The sequence below is a fragment of the Ips typographus genome, linkage group LG15 (assembly GCF_016097725.1).
Source record: "Ips typographus isolate SLU linkage group LG15, UJ_Ityp_2.0, whole genome shotgun sequence".
Classification (NCBI taxonomy): Eukaryota; Metazoa; Arthropoda; class Insecta; order Coleoptera; family Curculionidae; genus Ips; species Ips typographus.
Window position 1 is genome coordinate 2762912 of NC_138436.1, and position 24412 is coordinate 2787323.

The 24412-nt window shown below is 35.8% G+C and overlaps 1 protein-coding gene across 2 annotated transcripts; it reads right to left on the reverse strand.

The window, feature by feature from the left end:
- Window positions 1-8178: 8178 nt before the first annotated feature.
- LOC145738339 (uncharacterized) lies at window positions 8179-9821 on the reverse strand. Of its 2 annotated transcripts, XR_014180721.1 has the most exons (4): window positions 9438-9821; window positions 8808-8995; window positions 8557-8685; window positions 8179-8484 (listed from the first exon to the last, which is right to left on the reverse strand). XR_014180721.1 is itself a non-coding variant. In XM_081993142.1 (3 exons), exons 1-3 carry the CDS (start codon window positions 9599-9601, stop codon window positions 8633-8635), a joined length of 405 nt encoding a protein of 134 aa, XP_081849268.1. In that variant the 5' UTR covers window positions 9602-9821; the 3' UTR covers window positions 8179-8632. The 2 variants fall into 2 exon arrangements, 1 of the variants encoding a protein (XP_081849268.1); XM_081993142.1 differs by having other exon boundaries at window positions 8179-8685.
- Window positions 9822-24412: the final 14591 nt, after the last annotated feature.

A 24412-nucleotide genomic window follows, 5' to 3' on the forward strand; every position in this document is an offset into this window, starting at 1 on the left:
TGATAATTAATTCACAAACCATTTTGGACGAGGGTAAGTGTCAGGGTAGAGTTCCCTCAACTTTCGCGACCGGACCGTTTAGTTTTCGCGGATAATTTCTGACTAACCCTTCCTTCCAAATTTCTCGGCTATTTATTGTAAGGTATTGCGATCCCTTAGTCAGTTCAATTTCTTAATTGCTTGTCTAAGCACTTGGATCATTGTCCGAACAATTGATGACTTATTGCTGACTGGCGATTGCAACACCTTAGCTAGCTTCCGTTCTAAAAAGGTTCGATTGCTTATTTTGCAACTCGAGTGGTCGACGACTTGTTTCGGTCAGTGGCCGATTATTTGCTGAATAAGTAATTAACGAAAATCTACTTGTGACACATTCCCCCGGCCGACAAAAGGTAGTCCCTAGCTTTTCACAATATTAAAATTAAAAATAAATCATAAAATGTAGTATCTATGGACAGTTCCAATAGGTTGATAAAAAAAAAATATAAATTCTGTTATTTTCGTTAGTATCCCGTTCATACCCCAAAAGAAAAATTATAAAAAAAAACATATAACAATTGGAATAAAAATAAATGTTTTTGTTATTTTCTTACCTCTAGAGTTTGTAAAAAAATTAATTAATTAATGTCTCTATGCTTTAACACTGAGGGGGGAGACTTTCTTTTCGCGGCACTTCACTGCACTAAACATGGCTTCTGAAGACAATTTGGACGGTGTCTGGAGTCTGGAACTACATATCTGTTTACTGCTCTGGATGTGCAAGTGGAACAATTCCCAGAACTGTATTTTCACGATTGCCATGGTGTGTGGTTCGTGATCTAATTAGTGACGAGCCGGAACGGGACTGAATTATATCGGGGTGACCACAAGGGTACACCGCGGGTACCCATTTATTAGTTATATGGGGCTGAGGTGACCGCATGGATACACCTCAGGAATTATATTTGTATATTATTTCATTATATTATTATTTGTATATTATTTCATTATATTATTTATTTATTTATTTATCATGCCTGAGTGCCTCTGAGGCCGTATCCTATCTGGAAGAAAAAGATGGGTGACCATGGTAGCGGAAAAGCATCGCGAGGAAGAGCGGGCGGTAACCCACAAGAAGTTTGGGCGAGTGGGGCTACTCCAACTTCTTCGCTGTCGGTAGGGCATGGTAGGCGACCAAGACCTGGTGAAGAGGTATCTGCTGGTGGTCCTCCGTGGTCGCGGGGTGCGCGGACGGACCAATCGAAACGAACTAATTGACACAACGGTGTCATGCGTCAATATAACTTGACGGGAGCCGATTTGGGATCATCCCCCGCGGCAGGTCACCACGGCTTAGTGTGTCTATTCCTACCGCGGCCACGATCACAAACCGACTCAACTGTGGTCGCGGTCTGACGTCCCGTGGCTGGTTTTTCATCGTCATCGTTTCCAGTCTCCTGTGCCTGTTGCTTTTAGCTTTTACTGATTTCCGTTTCCATTTCCAGTGGCGTGTATTAGTTTTTACCGAGTCTGATCCAAAGCCTTGTTCGCTCTTCATTTTGTAGTGGCTTCTTTTTGGCTTCTTCGCGTAGTAACTCCCGTCAGTGTTAAACGCAATAAAAAACGTATTACTACCTACTGCTATTTTAATCTTAATGTCTAACATTCCCGTTATAATCATAAAATCCCTCGTAAAATATATAGGCATATTGATAATAGCCTTAGTTAAGTTATACACTAAAAAAAAATAAATCTCTTTGTTTTTCTTAAATATAATATAAACCTATATTATAAATTGTCCATTTGCCTGTTACTGGTTTTGTTTTAATACATTGTAAAGGCTTACTGCGGTTCTTCGAAAACTTGTAATATGCTTATCAAGCGCCGCTTGCCCATATTATATCATGTGAAAACAGTTAACGTCCTAATATTGAAACTTTGTAATCTTTTTCTTACGTGCCCCGTTTGACTTTTATAATGTCTTCAAGTTACATTTTTCAACCGTTTATTTATTACATTTAGCAACTCATATAATTTTTGAAATTGTAAACTCGTGGAATTTAACGCCCCATATTTTGACTACGGTACTTAATTATCGCATATGCTCGTAGTGTACCTACTTTTTTCGCCCCAATATATTTTTCTTTCATTTGCCCCTTCTTTTTATATGTATTTTGTTTTTTACATACCATTATGTAATTATTAATTCTCGCGCGCGTTTTTTATTAATTATGCTCGTATGCTGGATTGTGCAAGTTGGAAATGAAATAACGATGATATTTATTCATCAGCAGTTTTTTCGTATACGTACCGCGATGACTTAAATAACAAAGTGATCGTCATCCGCTTGCAGCATAGGAGAAGAATTAATTGTAGATACATGTATCATTTTTTCCTTTTTCCCTTACTAAGGAAAATCACTTGCGTACTTTAGTACACTCTATTTGGGCTAATACTGTTTCGCCTTGGGACAGTGAGCGTAATTCTTTATTTTCTTTTAATTCGAGCGTAAAAATTTTTGATTCTGTAGAGCTTTTATTTTCGCCCATCTTAGTCATTTCAATTCTTTATTTTTCTTTTATAGGCGACTTCGGATTTCCACGGCGTTTGCTTTTCCTGCAGTTTACTACGTATTTTATGAGTTTATGTGCTATAATAATTACGAAAAGAATGAGGCACGCACAAGTAGTATAAAAGAATACATCATGTACATATTCAGAGGATGTTTCCCCTTTTTTGTCTGCTCTCGCGGCAGTTACTAAGTTTGACGCGACTTCTACCTTATTTTACCTTGGTGGCTGATCGTTTTGCCTCGTGTTACACGTACCCCTCGACGTACCCTCGTCCGAGCCGAACTTAGTCTGACAGTTTATTTAAGATAAAAATAATTTAGTTATACTAAAAAGTTGATCAAATCTATTCATTCATTGAAATGTGAGTGTAATGTGCTTCGAGGAAACGTAAAAATACAAGAAATAATCGATTTAAAGTGAGTAATAAATTCATCAATTTTTCAATCAATAAGAAAACTTCCAAAGTAACGCATAACCGGTTGCTGTCAGTTTTACGGCCCTTATTTACGCATACAGCAAACAGAATTGCAATGTGCCATTTAAAATAAATGTACTTCTACCAATACAGACATTTCTGTATTATTTAAACACGCTGCGACATCATCAAAATAATTATACATCATCCCGTTGCACGGGGTAAATTCATCCCAATCTAGGGGTACTTTCATCCCATTTTAGGGGTAATGTGCACTCAACACTCATAAGTACACAACATAATAGCTGAAGTCGCTATAAGAACACAAATCATTGTTGTGCCCGTTTACATCACCGCAACATAAGAAACCTTTATTTCCTTTTAACAGGTCGCTTGTAAGAACAAACTCTATGTGTCACTTTTATTATACAGAACTAAACTACGTCATCAGGTGTTTATACGAGTTCGATTATTTCTTTTGTTTCATATTCGCTAGTTTTCTTAACAAACAAACAAAAAAATTAAACGCATTTTTGGTTTTAATTTTTACTTTTAACTAGAACTTTTAAGGTTCGATTCTTCTTATTTCAAAGATCTTATTTGAGTCACTAGCCCTGTTAACAAAAAAAACATTTTTTTTGACAAACGTTGTTATTAATGTCGTCTAACCTGTCTTAGCTTGTTTGATGAAATTTACTAACTCTGTATATTTCATAGTTCAAACTTTCTTCTCTTCAACTTCTTTTAAAGTTGTACATACTAATTATGATATTGTCACGTTTAATTTATGAGCCTTTCTGGGTTCATCAATTAAACTGACTCACGACGTCAAACGTCGCGCCGGGATCTCAGTTTTAAGGATGGAATCAAACACTGAGTTTTCTATTAAACACTTAAATCTATTAAATATAGTATACATAAATGGGTCTGCACAATACGGTCATAAACACACTAAAAGTTGACAATTTAACAATTGTACTTACATAGATTCATAAGCTAAGGACTTCTGCTTATGAATCTGCTAATGCTAAGGCATTTTCTGGCGGCTGGCTTGGTCACTTTCGTGTTGGAACAATTCTGGAGAATGGACTACTTAACTTGATCTTCTTTTTCGAGGAGAGTCGACATCTCGACTTCTTGGTTCAACTGGTCACACTACTGTCGATTGGTTCACACTGATTCTATACTGCTGAAATCGGCGTGTTTTATACCCGATTGACTGACGTAGTTTGTTATTGTTCGTCGCCTATTTTCATATTCCTGCAAAGCAGGTGGTGGCGACTCATCACTGATATGATGCACCCGGCGCATGATGCACTCGGTGCATCATGGTGCGACCTTGCCTCGTGCGCTTAATATTTCGCAATCCTCAAATATTCTTATGTTTTTAAGTCAGTAAGTCCCTCTTTTGAATTAATGGATTTTCCATTCGTGACATATGCCTCCGCCCCAGAAAAACTGGTCCCCAGTTTTCTATGAACAATAATTAAAAATTTTAACAATAGTAAAAATATATCGTTTAGCCTAACACAAATTTAAAAGTTACATGTGTACATACGAAGACATTATAATAAATGGTTAATAGATTTACATATGTGACTATTCCATAGTACTCAGTTAAGTTTGTCCAAGGACACTGGTTACAATCATTTCTTAATAATAAGTTAGTACTTATTCTAACAAGAAACCTAATAAAATCTTTCCTTTCCAGTAACTATACATAAACAACATTATGCACTTTTATTTACCCTAAATCTATCTGGTTCTGGCAATGGCAGAACAACAAAAATACTGCAACACTGAGAAAAGTTCAATAGAGGCTTAGTCCTATGAGCCAAACTTCGCATCTCACAGCACTGAGCACTATTATGATCAATGTTCCATAAATGTTTGTGGTCTGGGTCGATTATTCAATCGATGATTCGGCTAGCTTGGACCTCAGCATCAACGTACAGGCCCATCGTGAGTTCCAACAACAATAATGGCTCATCATAGTCTGCTTTGGCTTCATTCTCATATAGTCCTCAGTGTTACATGAAATATAAGAACATAGGTTAATATGTGCTACTTAAGGCTTAATATACAATATCATGTCTTATTTTTAACTTTTATTTATGTGTTAGTATGTACGATCCATTTTCCATTCTCAAACTTAAAAATGGAACGTATGAATTGATCTCCTTAACGCTGTAAAGCAAGGATTGGGATGTAATTTCCCGTGTATACACCGCGCGAACAAAATTAGTCATGCAAGCAACTCGAATTTTTATGTTAGTAGTTTAGCATCAACCAGCGAAGTTGCCGGAGCATTGGTTAGGGACTATTCGCATCTTCAGCGAAACATCGTATATGGTTCGCACCTTCTCAGTGTAAAGCACTATATAATAATCAGATTAATTTCATGGCTATATTATTCTCGTAAACATTAATGTACAATTTCCAATAAGAATACTCAATAAGTAGACCTTATTGCTGGTGATAAGCAGAATATGACCCTATATTTCTAAAAGGCTCTAACTGAGCAACAAACGGCTGTGCTACCGCTTGCTCAGGATTCTCTCTAGTTCATCTATTAATGGGCCCCCTGCTTGCACTTGCGCCTGGTTATCCGGATTTGGGCACAGTGCCGGATTGCGGACAACCTGACTTGCGTGGGATTCAGGTGGTCCCATAAAAGTTTGTGGTCCAAATGCACCTCCAGAAGATGCGCCAGCAGAATTTACTTAACAGTAAACTGTCTTCCTAACTCGGACTATTTAAATAATTTCTGTAATTAGTCATTTATTTATACGCGCAGCGACACATTCATTTCTCATCGCTCGCGAATTACATTCTTTGCCAAATGCATAAACAACTTATATGCCTAAGGTAATACGTCTATTACCGCATTATTGTACAGACAAAAATATACTCTCTTTTTAACCACCAGTGGTTTATCTTTATACATAATAAACTATGTATAAAGTTATTTATTAAACATGTTATAAAGAAAAATATTAAACATGCTTAAATTAAATCATTTATTTAACCATTTTTTAACATCCACGGAAAATCAAACTAATTTCTGTTCTTGAATTTTCGGAATTTGCGCAATAAAAATTCAGACGCAGATAAAAGAATAAAATCCTTGGGTTTTGTAAAAAAAAAGTACACAGCTCAATATGTGGAGCCGTACATCATAATTGTTACTTTTGTAACAATTATGATTGCGCCATTGTTTTTGATTTTCTTGGGACATCCGAAAGTTTCGATTATCGGCAATAAGGTGCTGATTTAAAAAATTCGATCGTGGATTAAAGGAATCTTTCTTAATGGCGCTGGTTAACTTAGAACAAGTACTCTCAGGAGCTCGAAGAATTGGAAAGTTATAAAATTCAGGAGGCGTTGGTCCTGAGGGATGTTGTACATCCGTAGCCTGTCTAAGCGCACGATCGGGTTGGCAAGAATAAAACTCGTTCGGATTTTGATTTTTTAATTGAGAATTCAAATATAGTTGAGAAACGTTAGGTTGTTCAGTATTTGAGTCAGCGCGCCACTCAGTTGGTGACGCAGGGGTCCCACCACCACCCACTCGGCTTAGGGGATGAGGAAGTTGGCCGAACACCCCAATGACGGGGGAAGTCGCCTAATGCGACACAAAGAAATCTTCGTACAAAGCCGCTGGGAAAGCCTGAGAATTCATATCGAAATTTGATATTGTTTTAATTCTCCACGGAGGACCTGGTCTTTATAGATTAAAAGACAAGTTGGAGAATGGCTTTGTCGAGGCTGAGAGGGCCAAAAGGGGTTTAGGTCAACTTTATCGCGGTAGTTTTAGAGGGAAGCAAGGTTACGTCCCGTAAGTCGGTTGAGTGGCGTAGTATCGTGAAGTGTTTTTTTGATAACAACAACTTAACTCTAAATAGAAACTAAAGTTACAACGGTATAGTTGTCGAACAAAATAAAAGCCCGAGTGGTTATAAAACTAATAATCTTAAAGATTAAATGAAGCTTAATAATTAGCGCGTGACTCGCGCGTCGAACGCACAATTTAACGACACACTAACTTTCACTGAAGATACGAATTTAACGTAGTTTAATTCAGTTTTACAGGGTGGCCGGCGTACGAACCGGTTTATTTCGCGGCACTGTTTATTCGTGGTTGGTTTTATTGTTTTTAGTCTTTAAGTTTTACACAGTTTTTGGGGTATCTAGGGTTAATTTTTATTAATGTTTGTGTTAATGCTCCTAGAACACGTATACACCTCGCCAGTTCGGAGAGTGTATAGTGCTTCGGTAGCTGACGATTCGGTTCGTTTAGGTAGCGCTTTAGGGTAGGTACAATACTGCTGTTGTACAATGTTTAACTTTAGGAATAAAACTAATTACAAGTTCTGTTTTGTCGAAGTTAAAGTTTTTGTTAGTTTATCGGTTACAACGATGGGGAACTGAAGGGTTTTTTGACTGAAACTCTCTCAGGACCAATGGGTTTGAATTTTTGTTCATGCGGTGAACAACGTAGATATTTTTAGGCTGGCGACGACATAGCTGGGCTTATGAAGGAGGATTCTTGTACCGATGGTAACCTTAGTTAGTGTTTTAGATTGAACACTGTTGAAAGGCACGTAAATTAGTAGGGTTAACTTTGAAATTGTGAAAAGAAAAAATAAATCGTACTGAATACGGGAAAACCACTGAATGTTAGGGTGCGGGGAAAGCGCTTCCTTAACCGTTTTTTCTCGCGACGTATCCACGTACGACTGCGGAACGACTTTTCCGCCGCGACCACGTTTATTCTTAACTTTTTCCGAACCCCGCAGGTGGAATAAACTTCAAGTTATGAGATTTAAGCCGCCCCACGACGTTCCACACCCTCTAAGCTACTTGTAGCCTTAGTGCTATGATCAACTTTCACTTAGAAGGATCGGTGAGTTGCTCCCACGATGATGGCAATGTGCAAGGCCGGCTTCAATACCTACGTATACGTTCTGTTCTGTGTCTGCTGTGTAAGAGAGAGCGGCTGGTACGCGTGAATAGTTTTATGGAACGACCCACGCTGCATCGACGCAGCGCGGCGATTCCGCCAATCAGATCGCTCAACAGAAATCACGCCACTTCCGCGATGTTTGTTTTGTCTGCTCGCCCGCGAGCCAGGGTCGGCTTGAGTTCGGCATTCTTTTATGTTTTTCAACGTTGTGCAGGACCGTGCGTAGCTTATTATACAACAATAAGCTGAACTGCTGGTTTTCCATTTATCCATTGTTGAAAAGCGTCTACCCTTGGGTTTTTTTGCTGAGTTTTCCAACTGGGATAAGATAAACTGTCTCACAACATCTGAAAAAGAACCTGATAACCACTTTGTCGCTTTTTGCTTGATGGGGCCAGCATTTATTGATTTTCTTAGTTGTTGGGATCTTCTTTTCAGTTGTTGACACCTTTGTGTTAACCTTCTTGCTGTTTGATACATCTTTTGGGCTTTGGGGGTCAAATCAATTTTTCTCTTAACACCCACACTGGCTAAGAGACCCTGATTATTTTCTGTAAACCCAAGTGACATAGACACATGCAAATATTATTTGAATATTACTAAAATATTTTTTTTATTGTTACCCTTTACCACAGCCTTTACTGATGCAGATGAACTTGCAAATGATACCTGATGTGGAGTGGTAATACAAACTTCACTCTACTCAGGCATAGACAAAGTGTTAATACTAACAAGTTTAGTGATGTTGTTATCTCTGAAAAGAAATGTCAAATAAATGTATGTAGTACTTTGTTCACTGTAAAAATACCTTGTTGCGCCATACCCAGAATATAAGACAGTGTTTTAGGTTTTGTTTAAAGAAATATGTATTTACCTTTACTACCATCTTCACTAACAAAAAAGTAACAGTGATCATGGAGTATATCATCCTGGTCAGCTGGCTTGCTTTCGGGCTTTCTTCTCAGGAACTGTGAAGGCACTACACCCTTTTGTAAAATGGCTCTGCCTCTAACTGTTTTAAAGTCACGCCCTTCTATAAAGTGTTTCTCACATATGTAAAACCTGAAAAACGTTAAACATATAACAATAACATCCACAAAAATAATTAAAAAAGTTTATATAGGTATATAGAATAGAAATAGATGTTCATTTGTTCAGTTTGGTACAATTAATGAATAAGCCTTCCAAAAAGAATATAACTCAGAATAGAACATGTAAAAAAAATAAAACAAAACCAAATAAGGCATACATATTTAAAAAAGTACAGCTTTTTACTGTAGCTGTACGTTTCTTATTCTGTTTGAAACTGTTCTTTGAATTAAATGTGAACATTTATACTAAAGACATATGTTATTGTAGTCTTATTTAATACTATAGAGAAGCAAAGCTAGCATAATAACCTAATAAAAACAAAAATAACCTAATATTTGCAGACACTACAGTAAAGATCTAGTAGATTCACTTAATGAAGAAAGGAGAACAAAAAAGTACTTAATATACTTACTTTAGTGCTATCTCCATGTCAGTACACATTTGGCTTACTACACTGTTTCCAATTACTTTCCATTTCTTAAAAAGATCGGAGTTTTTCTCAGGATTTGGAAATTTAAACCTGCTAGACCATTCAGATGGCTTGCAGCCTGGCACAATACAACCCGGCTTTCCCATAAGGAACAATTATTATATACCTAATTTATAAACTAACAAGAAACACAAACAACACAACAAACACTAAAACATATGCAAGGAACAAAAATAAGTAATTACAAATATTAAAAGATTCCGGCCAAAAACTCTGCAAAAGTTGAACACAAGGACTCAACCAAACGGAGATAAAACCACAAATAAAACACAAATCCGTTACGGGTTAACGACAAACGAAGTAAAGGGTAAAGGGAACAAAATGAGAAATCAAAAATTTATATTGATATCATCTTCTTAACGATATTTTATGCTTCGGCTAAACTTATCGAGATAGGTTTTCAAACACTGTCATTGCCTTTTTCAATTGACGCAACTTCAACAGCCGCCATATGAGATATTTCTCTATATTTATATACTTCTCTATGTCTGTAGTTCTGTACATAATATACCATGCATTATTTATTATTGGTATATGCATTTATGCATCATATGTCATATGCATATTGCTGTCATGCTGTCATATGTCTCACCCCCACCTCTCACCATTCTTATGGCGTTTTCGATTGGCAAGTTTAGTGCAAAACTAATGTATCCTGCTCTATTAAAATGAAAAATTAATTGAAACAGTAAACATCAGTTTTGCACTAAACATTCGAATCAAAAACGCCATTATCATTATACTAATAAAATATAAAATAATCCCTATTTATTTAAAAATTAGTGAGTTAAAAATATTGGATTTTGCCAAATATTATAATTTTGTAAATGTATTTCACGACTATATAACTGTTTATAATGTTTCTGTAGATAAAATTGAAGCTAAAATTGAATATTAATTCTCATGTAGAAACATATTGTATAAGGGAGTGTTTAGCTAATAACAAAAAACAGCTTATACAAGATTTGCAAAACAATAAAACCATGAAAACGTGATTGAAGTATTTCACTGGAACCCTAACCTATGACAAATAAACCAGTTTTAAATTAATTGTATATCACTTTCTTAATCATATTACTCCCAACTTCCTTGCAGTAATGAAGAGCTTAATTGTGTTTTTGGTTTTAGTTAGCAGTTGTTGTGATGCTAATTTTAGTGCTACAGATTATTTAGCTAAATATGGTTATCTTAATATTTCAAGTGCAAATGAAAACGCTCAAATAGATCTAACGGATGCCTTAATGGCATTTCAAGAGTACTACAGCTTAAATGTAAATGGAATTCTTGATGATCAAACATTAGAATTTATGAAAAAAGCTAGATGTGGTGTGAGTGACAATGCATTTTCACTTCAGGGAAAATGGGGTAAACAGAAATTAGTTTGGCATATTGCTCACCCTACCACTCCGTTACCACATGCAAAACTAGTGCAACTAGCCTCGCAAGCTTTTAGTGGTGGAGCAATGTTACTAATTTAGAATTTATAAGAGACATTAGAAACCCGGATTTGATAATTTCATTTGTTAGCTATAACCATTCTAACCAGGTTAGATGCTTAAAGAAAAACTGCCCTTATCATTTTGATGGGGTAGGTGGTGTATTAGGCCATTCGTTTGAACCACATGAACGCAATGGAATTACTTGTCTCGAGATTCACCTAGATTCTTCAGAAAAATGGTATACAAATAAAGCACCTTCAAATGAGCACAGATTCATAGATGTTTTAACGCATGAGATTGGTCATGCGCTCGGACTAGGACATTCAGCTGTTCCCAAAGCCATCATGTATGCATACTACAACGGTAATTCACGCTTACACTCGGACGATATTTTGGCTATTCAAAGTTTATATGGATTTAAAACTCCTCCAACTACTACTACTACTACTACTACTACTACTACTATTGTGCCATCTCGCACCGTCTATAAACCTACTCTGACTACTACCGTGCACACACCCTATACATAGCCGCCCTTACCGTACAAGCCTGAAATTAAGCCGCAACTTGATATATGTGACGTAAATCCAAGTGATTTGTTTTTCTTAACAATGCATTACAACTTATATATCCTACATTCAGATAAAATATTGTTACGATTTTCCCGTGGGTTTACACAAAGTCAATTTAACTCAACGATTAATAACTTTATTTACACCAAAACACTCCGTACAATAATTAACTCAGCTATTAAAAACACTACTACAATTCCACAACTATTCCACTATTTAAACTTTACCGCGTTCCCAAATTCACTACTCCCGGGGTTGACACCGCGTCTTTTATATTCGCAAACCACGTTCTAGAATGACCGCGAAACGCTTCGCGGTTTGCTTCGAATATTCAAGATGCTTCCAGGTGTCGCTTCCTAAGTGTGGCCTACTTTAACACGCGCCCGGCCAGATATTGCGGCGCATCTTGCGTCTAAAATGAACTTTCCTTTTAGTTGTGGATAACTGAGGATGGGACTGGAGCAAAGTGATGCCTTTAACCTTCTGAACGCCTGATCACATTGGGTATTCCAACAGTAGGGTGTTTTGTCCTCAGTAAGTTGATGTAGCGGAGCTGCGATGTTGGCAAATCCTTCCACAAACCGTCTGTAGTAGGTGGCAAGTCCTAGAAAGCTTCTGAGTTCGTGTTTATCCTTTGGTACTGGCCATTCTCTAATTGCTTGGATCTTCTTGTCGTCCGTCTGGATTCCGTCGACCGACACCACATGCCCAAGAAATTCGACTTGCTTTTGGAAGAACCAACACTTTTTGGCGTTCAATCGAAGATGGGCACCACCTATTCTAGCAAATACTTCTTGCAAGTTGTTCAGATGTTCTTCAAAAGTTTTTCCCATCACCATGATATCGTCCAGATAAACCAAGCAAGTCTTCCAGTTTAGGCCACGAAGCACAATTTCCATTAGTCTTTCAAACGTAGCAGGAGCATTACAAAGTCCGAAGTGCATCACATTGAATTGGTACAGCCCAATTCCAGCAGAAAAAGCAGTCTTCTCCTTATCTTGCTTCTCAATGCCAACTTGCCAGTACCCACTCTTCAAATCTAAAGTAGAAAACCAACAGGATCCTGCCAAAGTCGTCAGTGTGTCGTCGATACGGGGAAGTGGATAGCTGTCCTTTTTGGTCACGTCATTCAGTTTTCGGTAATCTACACAAAATCTGCTTGATCCATCTTTCTTAGTGACTAGAACAACAGGTGATGACCAAGGGCTGCAGGATTCTTCTATAACTCCGTCGTCAAGCATCCTGTCCACTAATTCCTGCACTTCCTGTTGTTTGGCTATTGGTAGTCTCCTAGGTGGTTGTCGAATCGGTTGTGCATTGCCGGTGTTAATTCGGTGTTTTACAATGGTAGTTTTTCCCATATTGTTCGGTGTTCCAGATATGCTAGCATGGTCCAAAATCAGTTTCCGAGCCTTCTTCAGTTGTGGTGTTGACAGATGTTTCCAGGTCTTTTCAAGTTCATTTAAGAGCTTGTTTTCCCCCAACTACTCCTCCTGTTCTGGTAACCCATCGCAATTGGTTACTTTGACTACAGGCTCAAATACCGCAATAATTTCGCCTTTGTTGATTTTGACGTCGTCTGGAAAAATGTTTGCAACTCTAATTGGGACTTCACTTCCTCCATTTACAAGTGATTTCCCAATGAGGCATCTTCCTGGTCGGTCCGGGTTTCGTACAAGTCCAACACAGCTCCCAGAATTCTGCTCCAAATGTCCAATGATTATTTGCTCGGAATTGCCGCTTATTTTTACTGTCTGAGATGCCAAAACATTAATGGGTGACTCACAGCGGTGACTGGTTGACAGGATGAACTCTTCACTTCCAAACCTTAGGATATTTTGCTCGGGATCAAAAGAAAATCCATGTTGACGAATCAGGTCCATTCCCAGAATAAATTCATCTTCAATATTCGCTACTAACACGGTGTGGTAAAACGTAATCATTCCAAGGCAAATCTTGACTGTTATTTCTCCTAAAACTTTAGCCGATTCTCCAGTCATAGTGCGCAGGAGAATACTTCTTCGTAAAGGCTTAATTTGACTTTTATCCACAAGGTTTGACCGGATCAAAGATACTGCCGCACCGGTATCCAAAGTAAAAGTAACGTTCATCGCATCCACCTTTCCATCTACGTTCAGGCTTCCCATTGATCTACCCAGGCTTCTGATGGAGATAATTCTGGGGGCTTTGTTTTCGCTAGTCAACATTCGCCCCGTAATGTTGACTAGTGGGAGTTTTCCTGGTCCCTTCTGGATGGTTGTACGTCCCTCGTTGGAGAGCGGGACGGTATCCTTACTCGACAATCTCGTTTGATGTGTCCCGTACGTCCGCATCGATAACACTCCACTCTCGTGATCGGGCGTGATCGTTCTAACTGTGTGGAAAGACCATTTCCTAATGCTGCCATTTGCTGCACTAATTGGCCGACCATTGATTTAATTTCATTCATTGATGTAGCAACATGATCGGCTGGCGGTACTCTCTCCTCTTGAATAGTCACTTAGGCTTTAAGTCATTGTACGCAGCTTTGTCTCGAACCAGCAATTCGCTGCTGTTGCTTCCTTTGAACATCTTCAGCATTTTCTTTACCTCCGGATCTCGAATCCCTTCTACAAAATACTGTGCCACAAATTCTTCTTGGATTTCATCCGGGACGGCTGGGTAAGCCAGATGCACAAGGCGACGAATTTCGGCCTCAAACTCTTGTAAATTTTCGCCAGTTTTCTGCTGTCTTGCCTTTAATTGTGTTTGGTACACTCCTTTCCTATGCTGATCCTCATAAAGTCGTTCTAATGCAGCTACTAATGCGTCATAGTTGCTTTGTTGGGCGATAGGCAGAGTCTGTAACAGCTCCAATGCAGGTAATGCCACCACCAGTGCTACAGCCATTTCCTCGTTACTCCATCGATTTGCATTTGCAGCGGCCTCAAATTGGAGTTGGTACGTTGCCCATGAAGTTTGACCATCGTATGTGGGAGGCTTGATCTTGTTGAGCCCGTTTCCGGTGAACACTGTAGAGCTGACTCCTCTGCTGTCAATTTTCTGCTCGCGTAGCTTTATCTCAACATCATTCTGAATTTTATGAATGTCCTCCCGAACATCAATCTGAATTTTATTAATGTCCTCCCGAACATAATTAATGTCCTCCCGAACATCGTTTAATTTTACCTGAACATCACACTCCATTTTTTTGAGACTATGGGTTAGGACTCTTGGATTTCTGTTTTGGTCCCCGCTAGAACGTTCAATATTTCTACGTTACGCTCTCTATCTTCTTGACGCATTTCCATATCTTGTTGTCTCATTCTTTCTTGTTCTTCTTTGTCTTGTTGTCGAATCCTTTCTTGTTCTTCTTTGTTTTGTTTAAGCATTGCCATAATAGCTGCAAATTGGGCCTCCATATTTGCACTTTGACGTCTTGTTATTGGCATAAAATAAATTTAACACACCACTGTTCCAAAAATCTCTAGTCCGGTTCTGAACACAAGTCTTTAACCCGAAGTTTAGTTCCAATTCACGTTGCACTAAAGTCTGATACCACTTCTGACACCAATTGTTACGATTTTCCCGTGGGTTCACACAAAGTCAGTTTAACTCAACAATTAATAAATTTATTTACACTTTAAAACACTCCGTACAATAATTAATTCAGCTACTAAGAACACTACTCCAATTCCACAATTATTCCACTATTTAATGTTACAGAAACAAAGCTTAATGTATCCACATAAATATTTGTTAAAAAAAAAATAAATAAATAATGTTTTACAAAGAAAAGGTTAAAATTAATAGTTAGTCCGTTTTTTTTTAGGTAAAATGTTCCAACAGGGTATATTGAGGAAAGGCGTAGCGAGATTGTCTATTTGGTCTTGTGAGGGAGATGGGGTTTATAATTGTCCAGTTGTGGGGGTTGCCTTTCCATTTTGCCTCTAGTTTCGTTTCGTTTTCGTTTAATCGTTCTGTTATTTTTGTCATTTGTGTCCGTTCGTAGAGTAATTCGTTGGTTGGGTTATGTAGCGGGTTTTGAGGATGTCTAATCTTGGTTACTAGTCTAAGTGCAATTTGTTCTGTAGTTTGTATGTGTTTTTTTGTTTTGCTGGTCGCATTAACTCTTAGTATGTGTCCGTAGTCGAGTAGAGGTCTGCAAATAGATTTGTATATTTTAGTTGCAGTTTTTGTGCTTATACTTCTGTTCTTGTACGTCAGGGCTCTGAAATGTTGAGTTCGTTTAATAATTTCAGTTCTCACATTTTGTGCTTGTTTTGTAAATTTGAGTATTAATATAATAATAGTATTTATTCCACACAACTGGACTATAATTACTCCACTGTGCTTAACAAGACCAACTAGACAATCCCGTTACCTCTTTCCCGCATCCACCCTGTTGGAGCACTTCCAATAGAATTTTTTTTTTTTTTATCTAAAATTGTAAATATTGATTAGAAATAAGATTGTAAATAACTAAAAATCTGTAAACATAGGCAGAAAGACCACGTGTGGTTGATAGCCTTTTTTTTTTCGTATGAAAAAAATAAAGATTGTGTATATATATAGTATTTATTTAGCGATAATGCTACTTGAAAAACAAAACAATACAATGCACACATGTCCCAAAAATTAACCAACAAGCAAATCACTAGCAAATTACATATACATTTTTTCTCGAATGTGTTTTCCCAGTTCTATTTTAAACAGTTGTACCGGGTGACCCAATAAGACTGTTCCTCGACCATATCTCGGGAACCGTTCGTCGTATGATTTTGGGGTAAACATTTTTTTAGGTAAATCGGCCATGAAGAATCGTTGGAAAATATTTTCGAGTTCTAAAAATGACCACCAAAGGCCGTAACTGCCATCTTAAATTTTTAAATTGCATTTTCTATAAATTTTGCACAATAAACTAGAATTATTTTTTCCACATTTTTGCAGAGTAGCTCTTGTAGAATTAATAAAACACTTTGGGAACTTTAACTGTTTAATTATATATGGTAAAAGTGCAAAATACAAAGAGTGAAAAGACCGGCTACATAATTTCTTATAACTTGTTTTTAGACTACTACTTGTTGACAATGAAATGAAAATTATGTCAAATGTAACATTGAAAATTTAACATTTTACTTAAGACCTAACTTATCTCTAAAATAAACAAATTTAACTTTTGGTAAAGGTTTGGTAAAAATATCTGCTTGTTGTTCTGAAGTTTACATATATTCAATTTTCACCACACCGCTATCAATTTTTTTCTTTAATAAAACATGACTTTATGTCCAAATGTTTAATGCGTTTAGTATTTTCTGGATTATGTGCTAACTTTATTGTAGACTGATTGTCTTCGTAAATTATTATTGGTTGACTTACATCAAATAAATGAAAATCCATTAATATATTCTTTAACCAACAAGCCTCTGAAACTGCTGTGTTAAGTGCAACGAATTCTGCTTCTGTTGAAGACACTGACACACGAGCTTGTTTTCTACTTGCCCACATAATCGGACAATCAAACATTTTGAACACAAAACCAGTAGTAGATTTCCTATCTACTAAATCACCACCCCAATCCGAGTCTACATACCCACAAATTAAATCACTTCCATTTGTAAATATCAATTTTAAATTTAAGGTACCGTGTAAATAACGTAAAACTCTCTTTAGAGCTACAATTAAATTATGATTTGCTTTTTCTTGAAAACGACTCAATAATGAAACACACTCACATATATCAGGTCGAGTACCAAAGTAAAAGTGCTGCATACATCAAAGATCCTATTATTTGTCGACACTGATTTTCATAATAAGGATTTGCTGAATCATCTTTTAAACTTGTCAAATCAATGTTATAATCTATTGGTGTACTTACTGATTTACAACTTGACATTCCAAATTTTTGTAACATATTTTTTAAGTAATCTGTTTGATCAACTTCTATGATTCCCTTAGTTAAATCATTTTTGACATGAATGTTTAAAAACCTTCCCACTTCATCTAACTCTTTCATTTGAAAATTATTATTTAAGAAACTTTTTAAAGACTCTACTTCTTCATAGTTTGTACCAAGAATAAGCAAATCATCGACGTATAACATTACATAAAGATTACTTTTACTACAACACTTAAAGTAAAAACAAAAATCAAAATTTGAAAGCTCGAAACCAAATTTTACCATAACAGAATGAAACTTTTCGTTCCAACGTTTGGGTGACGCCGTTAGGCCATAAATCGATTTGTTTAGTTTGCATGTACTTTTAGCATTTCTTTTATTTTGATGTGGTAACAGCATAAAAACGTCATCCATAATTTCACCATGCAAGAAAGCTCCTTGAACATCCATTTGATAGATTTTTTAAGATAATTTACAAGCTACAGCTAATAACAATCTAAAAGTTGACAATTTAGCTACAGGGGCATAAGTTTCATACAAGTTAATACATGATTGCTGAAAACCTTTCGCCACTAGACGCGCTTTATACTCACTATTATTTTTCACTCGAAAAACCCACTTACTGTCAAATGTCTAAATTTGCTTTTACAGTAGATAATATTATAAAAGCTACTGAATGTCTTCATAACTTTATAATGAGAGCTGAAAAAAATTATAAAACCAAAGTATATTGCAATAATGAATTTGTTGACAGGGAATTGGAAAATGGAGCTGTTATTTTAGGAAAGTGGAGAGAAATTTCACCAAAAAAAATTGAGAAAGTTACAAAACTAGGAACAAATACCTACAGCAAAATGCAGCTGAAATTAGGGAACAGTTTACAAAGTATTTTTTAAATGAAGGTTCTGTTGAGTTTCAGTGGAATAGGTTAGATAATTTTTAAGGCTTTCATGAGTTAGTTCTTTAACAATGTTACATAAATTCTGTAAAATCTTATATGGAAAATATATAACTTTATTGTTATAAAATGTTGGTGTTGAGGGTTTGAAAAATAAATAGGAGAAATGGAAACAAACTATTTGTTTTACTTTTGTTATAAATGCTATTGTCGACGCTGTTATTTACTACTTGATGCACAATTCTTGAAAGGTCCCTGGAAAGCTTTAATTCTGTCTAAATTCCTCTCAACTGTTAGTGCGTACTTTTCAATGGACAGTGATAATTAATCTCCACAGTTCTTCAGGGAGGTTTCAAGAATAAAGCACTTAGAGAAGCTCCTATATTATTATCTAAGGTAAGTAATTTAATATCAAATAAATCAATAATCTGCTATAAATATTCTGAATAATTTATTTGAGTATATTACAGGTACTTGTACTTGCAGGAACTACACTATATATTATGGGCTATCTTGTTTAAGTATGGTTGCATGTCATTAGAACTTTACATTCACAAGGTCCACCTTTCAATATTAAATTTTAAATGACATGCAAAAATACTTATATTAGATGACCCATACCTGCCATACCACACATAACTAGTAATAAACTACCTATATACACTATATCTTATTACATTAGAAGGAACAGTATGTAAGTCTTAACTTATTAAATTTTAACAATCTGGTTCATATTGAGCTTGTAAGAGGAGTTCTAGAATTTTAATTTCCAATACACTCCTTCTATCATAGGATAGTTTCTGTAAACCCTCTGCTAAGCAATTGCAGAAACTCTCAACTCCATCTGGTGCTTCTTGGGGTTTATTCATCACCTGGTCTAAATGTTTAATAAAAATATCATCCCTGTTTAACTGCTGTCTTTTAATTGAGTTGCGAGGTGTTTCCTCAATTTTAGTTTTGGTTTGAGATAGTCCAATAGTTTCTGTTTCTTGGTTATTCAATACATTTGACACTGTTTTTCGTTTTTCAAAACTATCATCTAGAAATTTCATAGCATAATAATGCTTCCATATTTTGCTTTTTTAATCAAATTTTTGAGTGGCTGACGACCCACTGGGGATCCTAGCTTCAATGTCACCTTTTACTTTCATGTAGTAGTCCCTAAGAGTTTTCCATTTTTTACTTAACTCAGCAATAGAAAGTTTGGTTTTTAAAATATATTTTATTTCCTTCCACAACTTTTCTCAATTTTTTTTCTCGATTTTCCCATGGGTTTACACAAAGTCAATTTAACTCAACAATTAATAAATGTATTTACACTTGAAAACACTCCGTACAATAATTAATTCAGCTACTAAAAACACTACTACAATCCCACAATTATTCCACTATTTAAACTTTACCGCGTTCAAAAATTCACTACTCCACTGTCTGAAACCGCTTCTTTTATATTCGGTAAACCACGTTCTAGAAACACTTTTTGGTTAGATTTAGATTTTTATTAGTCTTAGAGCAATCTGTTCCGTAGTCTGAGTTTATCTTTTAGTTTTGTCAGTAGCGGTTGCTCTAAGTAAGTGTCCGTAGTCTAGAACTGGTCTACAGATGGATTTGTATATTTGTGTGGCGGTTTTCGTGCTAATACCTTTGTTTGCGTATGTCAGTGATCTAAAGTGTTTTGAAGCATTATTATTGGCATATGTTCGATTTGTTATGGGCGAAGAAATTTACAAAGAGCTACTATTTGCAAAAACTTTGAAGACGGACACTAAAGGTGAATCAATAATTAATGTCCTTAGTGATCTTTTTAAAGAAAAGTCGATTCCAATAACAAACGTTATGTTGGCGGCAACAGATGGAGCCCCTGCCATGGTCGGGCGATATCGTGGGTTTGTAAGTTATCTTAAAAGAATTATACCAGAAGTAACTGCAATTCACTGTGTCATCCACGGACAACGCTTAGTAGCTAAAAATTTGAGTGATAGATTGCATCAATGGCTTCAATTTGTGATTAATGCAATTAACAAAATAAAAAGCAATGCATTGAATACGCGTTTATTTGCCCAACTGTGTGATGAAAATGATGAAGGCTTCCAACGATTACTTGCTGAAGTACGCTGGTTGTCGAAAGGTGCATGTTTAACAAGATTTTACGCACTCTTTGAATCAGTTTTAGAGTTTCTGATCAATTTAAAAGCAGACATCGCATATTTGACAGATTTGTTTTAAAAATTTAATGACGTTAACTTACAATTACAAGGGGACAACCTCAATTTAATAAGAACCAAGAGTGTAATTTCAGCTTTTCTTGGAAAATTGAAATTTATGAGGCAAAATATTAGTCGGCGAGAATTTTCCCAGTTTTCAAATTTGTCACAGGTAGAATGCCTTGATGAGGATATTCAGACATACGTCCAACATTTAATTGCGCTGCATGATGACTTTATAATCAGATTTGCAGATATTTTGACTATGGAAATACCACCATGGATCATAAATCCATTTGATGAAACGGAAGTGGGGAATGTGATATTACAAGAGGAGCTACTCGATCTTAGCACTAATGAGGAGCTGAAGGTGAAATTTAAAAGAGGGTATCAGACATTTTGACTGCAGGCAGAAATACCCGAAATAAACCGAGAAAGTTTTTGGTGGTGTTTCCCTCGCCATATCTAGTCAAAAAAAGTTTTAGTGTCGTTACAAACCTTTTAACAAAAAAAAGAAGCAGACTGAATATCACAGAACGGGGAGATTTGCGGTTATTCCAAACAAAACTGAAGCCAAACAGTGATAATTTGCTTTCAATTCATCAAGTACATCCCTCCTATTAGACTTGATGACTATTTTGTGTTTGTCATTGCAGATGTAAAAGTTACGTTATGTTTTTATTTTTATTAATAGTGTAATAATTACATATTTGAATAAAGACAACACAAGAAAATACACAATTTTTTTCTTTTTATTTTTACGTCGGCAGTGAATCAGTACGACAAGGCTCGGAAAATCGGCCGCCATTGTTGACAAAAAGTAAACAAAGAGACATTTTTTATTTTTGATGTAAATTTCATAATATTTTAAGGAGTATTTTGATTTAACTTGTTTTTAACTGCGATACTACGTGTGAGACTAGATAATGTGTGTGTTTCGGTAGTCAGTTTTGACAATGCCACATTCTTAATACACTTTACAACTATCAAGGGGCCCAGTAAAACATTCTGAAGGAACTAGAGTTTGTGGAACAGAAAAGGATGCCTTTTCTAATAGGAAACACTGTCACAAAGAAACAGCCCATATATTTACTTACTCTCAAAAAGAGTTTTTACAAGAACACTACAAAAACCAAGTTTATTCAAGCCAGTGGTTCTCCAAGAAACATGGATATAGAGTAAAGGTGTATTTAGCAGAAGCTGACAAGGTGATTTACCTAATACTATAAAAAGGACTCTGGTAGAGGTATTAATGAGCTGCTAATACTAAACAGCTTATGTTTCAGGTAGTTTTATTTGCCTAATCTGGAGTTTGTTTATCATGCTTTAAAAGGGTCCAAATTTAAAAAGTCCCATTATCAATTGCTCTAAAACACTCTAAACCAAAGGTGTTTGAAGCTATGGTTATAATGGTGTTGTCAAAATCCATATGCAGAGTGTTGAAAAATCAAATTTCTAATAAGTTTCAGGTAATATTAGAAAGATACAAGTTACTTAATACATAAATTTGATCAAATGCCATTATTTTGCAGAATTAGCCCTTATCAATTTTGCCGTATCTTCTCTGACTATAAGGCTAGAAACAGATGGTGCTACTGTTAAATACTTTTACATCAGATAGTAGATTAAATTACTATTTTAATTGTATTATTTACACATTATGAAATATACAAATAAAATCTTTAAAAAGTACACTCAAGTTTTTTTTTTATCTAACTTCATAAACAATCATAAAATTAGATAATTTCTTTAACTGAGGTACCTACCTTCTCTTACAATAAATTGAACTGAAATTGAAAAAACATGTTAAATAAATCACACAACAAAACCAAATTGATATGTATTTAATGCTGGGTAAATTTACAAAAGGAAATAAATAAGCAATATATATCACAAAACCAAGAAGCAAGTTCTTAAAACACCAACAATTCTGTTATAAGTTAAAACACTGCTTTAGGATTTAATAGTCCCCAGTTTTATGGAATAATTCTTGAAACGTTGGTATTGGGCTTTTAATGACTCGTTTGAATGCACCTATCTGTGATGTTCTTTCCAGATAATTTAAATTGAATGTGGTTGTTGTTCCCAAGCCAAAGTTTGATTGGAACTTTCCGCCTTTGTTTACCACCAAATGTTGCAAGTTTTCCAGTTTGGTGAAGAAAAATCTTAAATTCTACGAAGGTCTCGCAATAACAACACTAATTAATAAACTTAAACAACCCTAAATTAAGTTTTTATTTCTTCTGTTTGTAGTTTTTGGTGTTTTTCAACTTTTTAAAATTCCTAACCTCAAAATGTTGTTTAGAAGGTTTAGCCGTCAGTTGGGACTGTGCCCTATGTTGCCACATCTTCCACGAGCAGATGTGAACCTGGTGTATTGTTTGCTGCAGTAATAAACGGACTTATGCGGATTATACGGACTTATTAACAAACGGGAATTATGCAGATTTCGAAAAAAAAAAGCATTTATTGCATGCAAAACATGTGAGATTCTTAGAATGTTTTTTTTCAAAACAATATAGTTTTCTCATTTTTGTTTATAATTACTTAATGAAAGATACACTATTGTGAGGTTTAACGGAGGAATTTGTCAATACGGCAACGTCCAAACAGGTGATTAAAAAGATGGATAGCCTAGCTTGTAATAAACGAGGTGCGTAAATTTCAATATGGCGGAGCACTTGATAACGTAACCGCCAAGGGAAAAAAAAACCATACTTATTTACCTGCTAATGATACTAAATTACTATGGCAGTGCATTTGAAAAGGTATTGTTACGATTTTCCCGTGGGTTCACACAAAGTCAGTTTAACTCAACAATTGATAAATTTATTTACACTTCAAAACACTCCGTACAATAATTAACTCAGCTATTAAAAACACTACTACAATTCCACAATTATTCCACTATTTAAACTTAACCGCGATCCCAAATTTACTACTACACTACACTACACCCGCGGTCGACACCGCGTCTTTTATATTCGCAAACCACGTTCTAGAATAACCGCGACACGCTTCGCGATTTGCTTCGAATATTCAAGATGCTTCCAGGTGTCGCTTCCTAAGTGTGGCCTACTTTAACACGCGCCCGGCCAGATACTGCGGCCCATCGGTTTCATCGAGTATCGAGCATAGTAGGCCCAAACCGTAACAGTATCAACAATATTTGCTGTGTAAACTTAAATCCTAAATCGCTTTAAAACCATTTTATTCCCTTGTCGGTTTGGTATTATTTTGTCCTTAATCAGCACGGAAGTTTTTGAAAAAAGTAGACAAGAAGGTGTTGTTATAAGCTTGCGTAAGCATTTTGTTTCATTATTAATAATAATTGTAATTTTTTTGAAACTCAGATGGACAATTACCAATAGTCTTCAGGTTTTTAATGTTAATGACCCATTTGCATTGGATCAATAAAATCAACTTGGTAGTTTATGGATTACTGCTGTTAAGTCAAACATGGTTGATTTTTGTTGAAATTCAGACATGGGACTGGTTTATGAACTATAGTGCAGCTTATTTGTTTATAATTTACGTAATGCTATAGTAATTCTAGAACATTCCCAAAATAATATGTTGTAATATGATGTATACTTTTGCAGGTTATTCTATTAAATGTGATGTTTCCAATAGGGCTACGCACCAGATTCAAATATCTTGGCAATATACAAAATTATTTAAGGCAAAAAGATTGTTGCAACTTTTATTGAAAAGGGCGACTTTGAATTTTGCGACATCTGGCACGTTGCTATCTTTAGCCATCATGTCATTAATGTGCTATATGTTTATTCAGATTATATGGCAATGTTTCATCTCTTTCAAACCAAACACGAAGGTAATGTATTAAATTTCTTAACTGTTTTACTATTTGTTTGTGTTTTTAGACTCGTTACTCTACTATATTTT

Bases quoted from the DNA above. Each gene is read 5' to 3' on its own strand.
- LOC145738339 (XM_081993142.1), bottom strand. From the start codon at position 9,601: ATGGGAAAGCCGGGTTGTATTGTGCCAGGCTGCAAGCCATCTGAATGG. The intron at 8,996-9,437 runs GTAAGTATATTA...AACGTTTTTCAG, and splicing joins GACATGGAGATAGCACTAAA to GTTTTACATATGTGAGAAAC. The intron at 8,686-8,807 runs GTAAATACATAT...TTCTTTTCAGAG, and splicing joins TAGTGAAGATGGTAGTAAAG to ATAACAACATCACTAAACTT.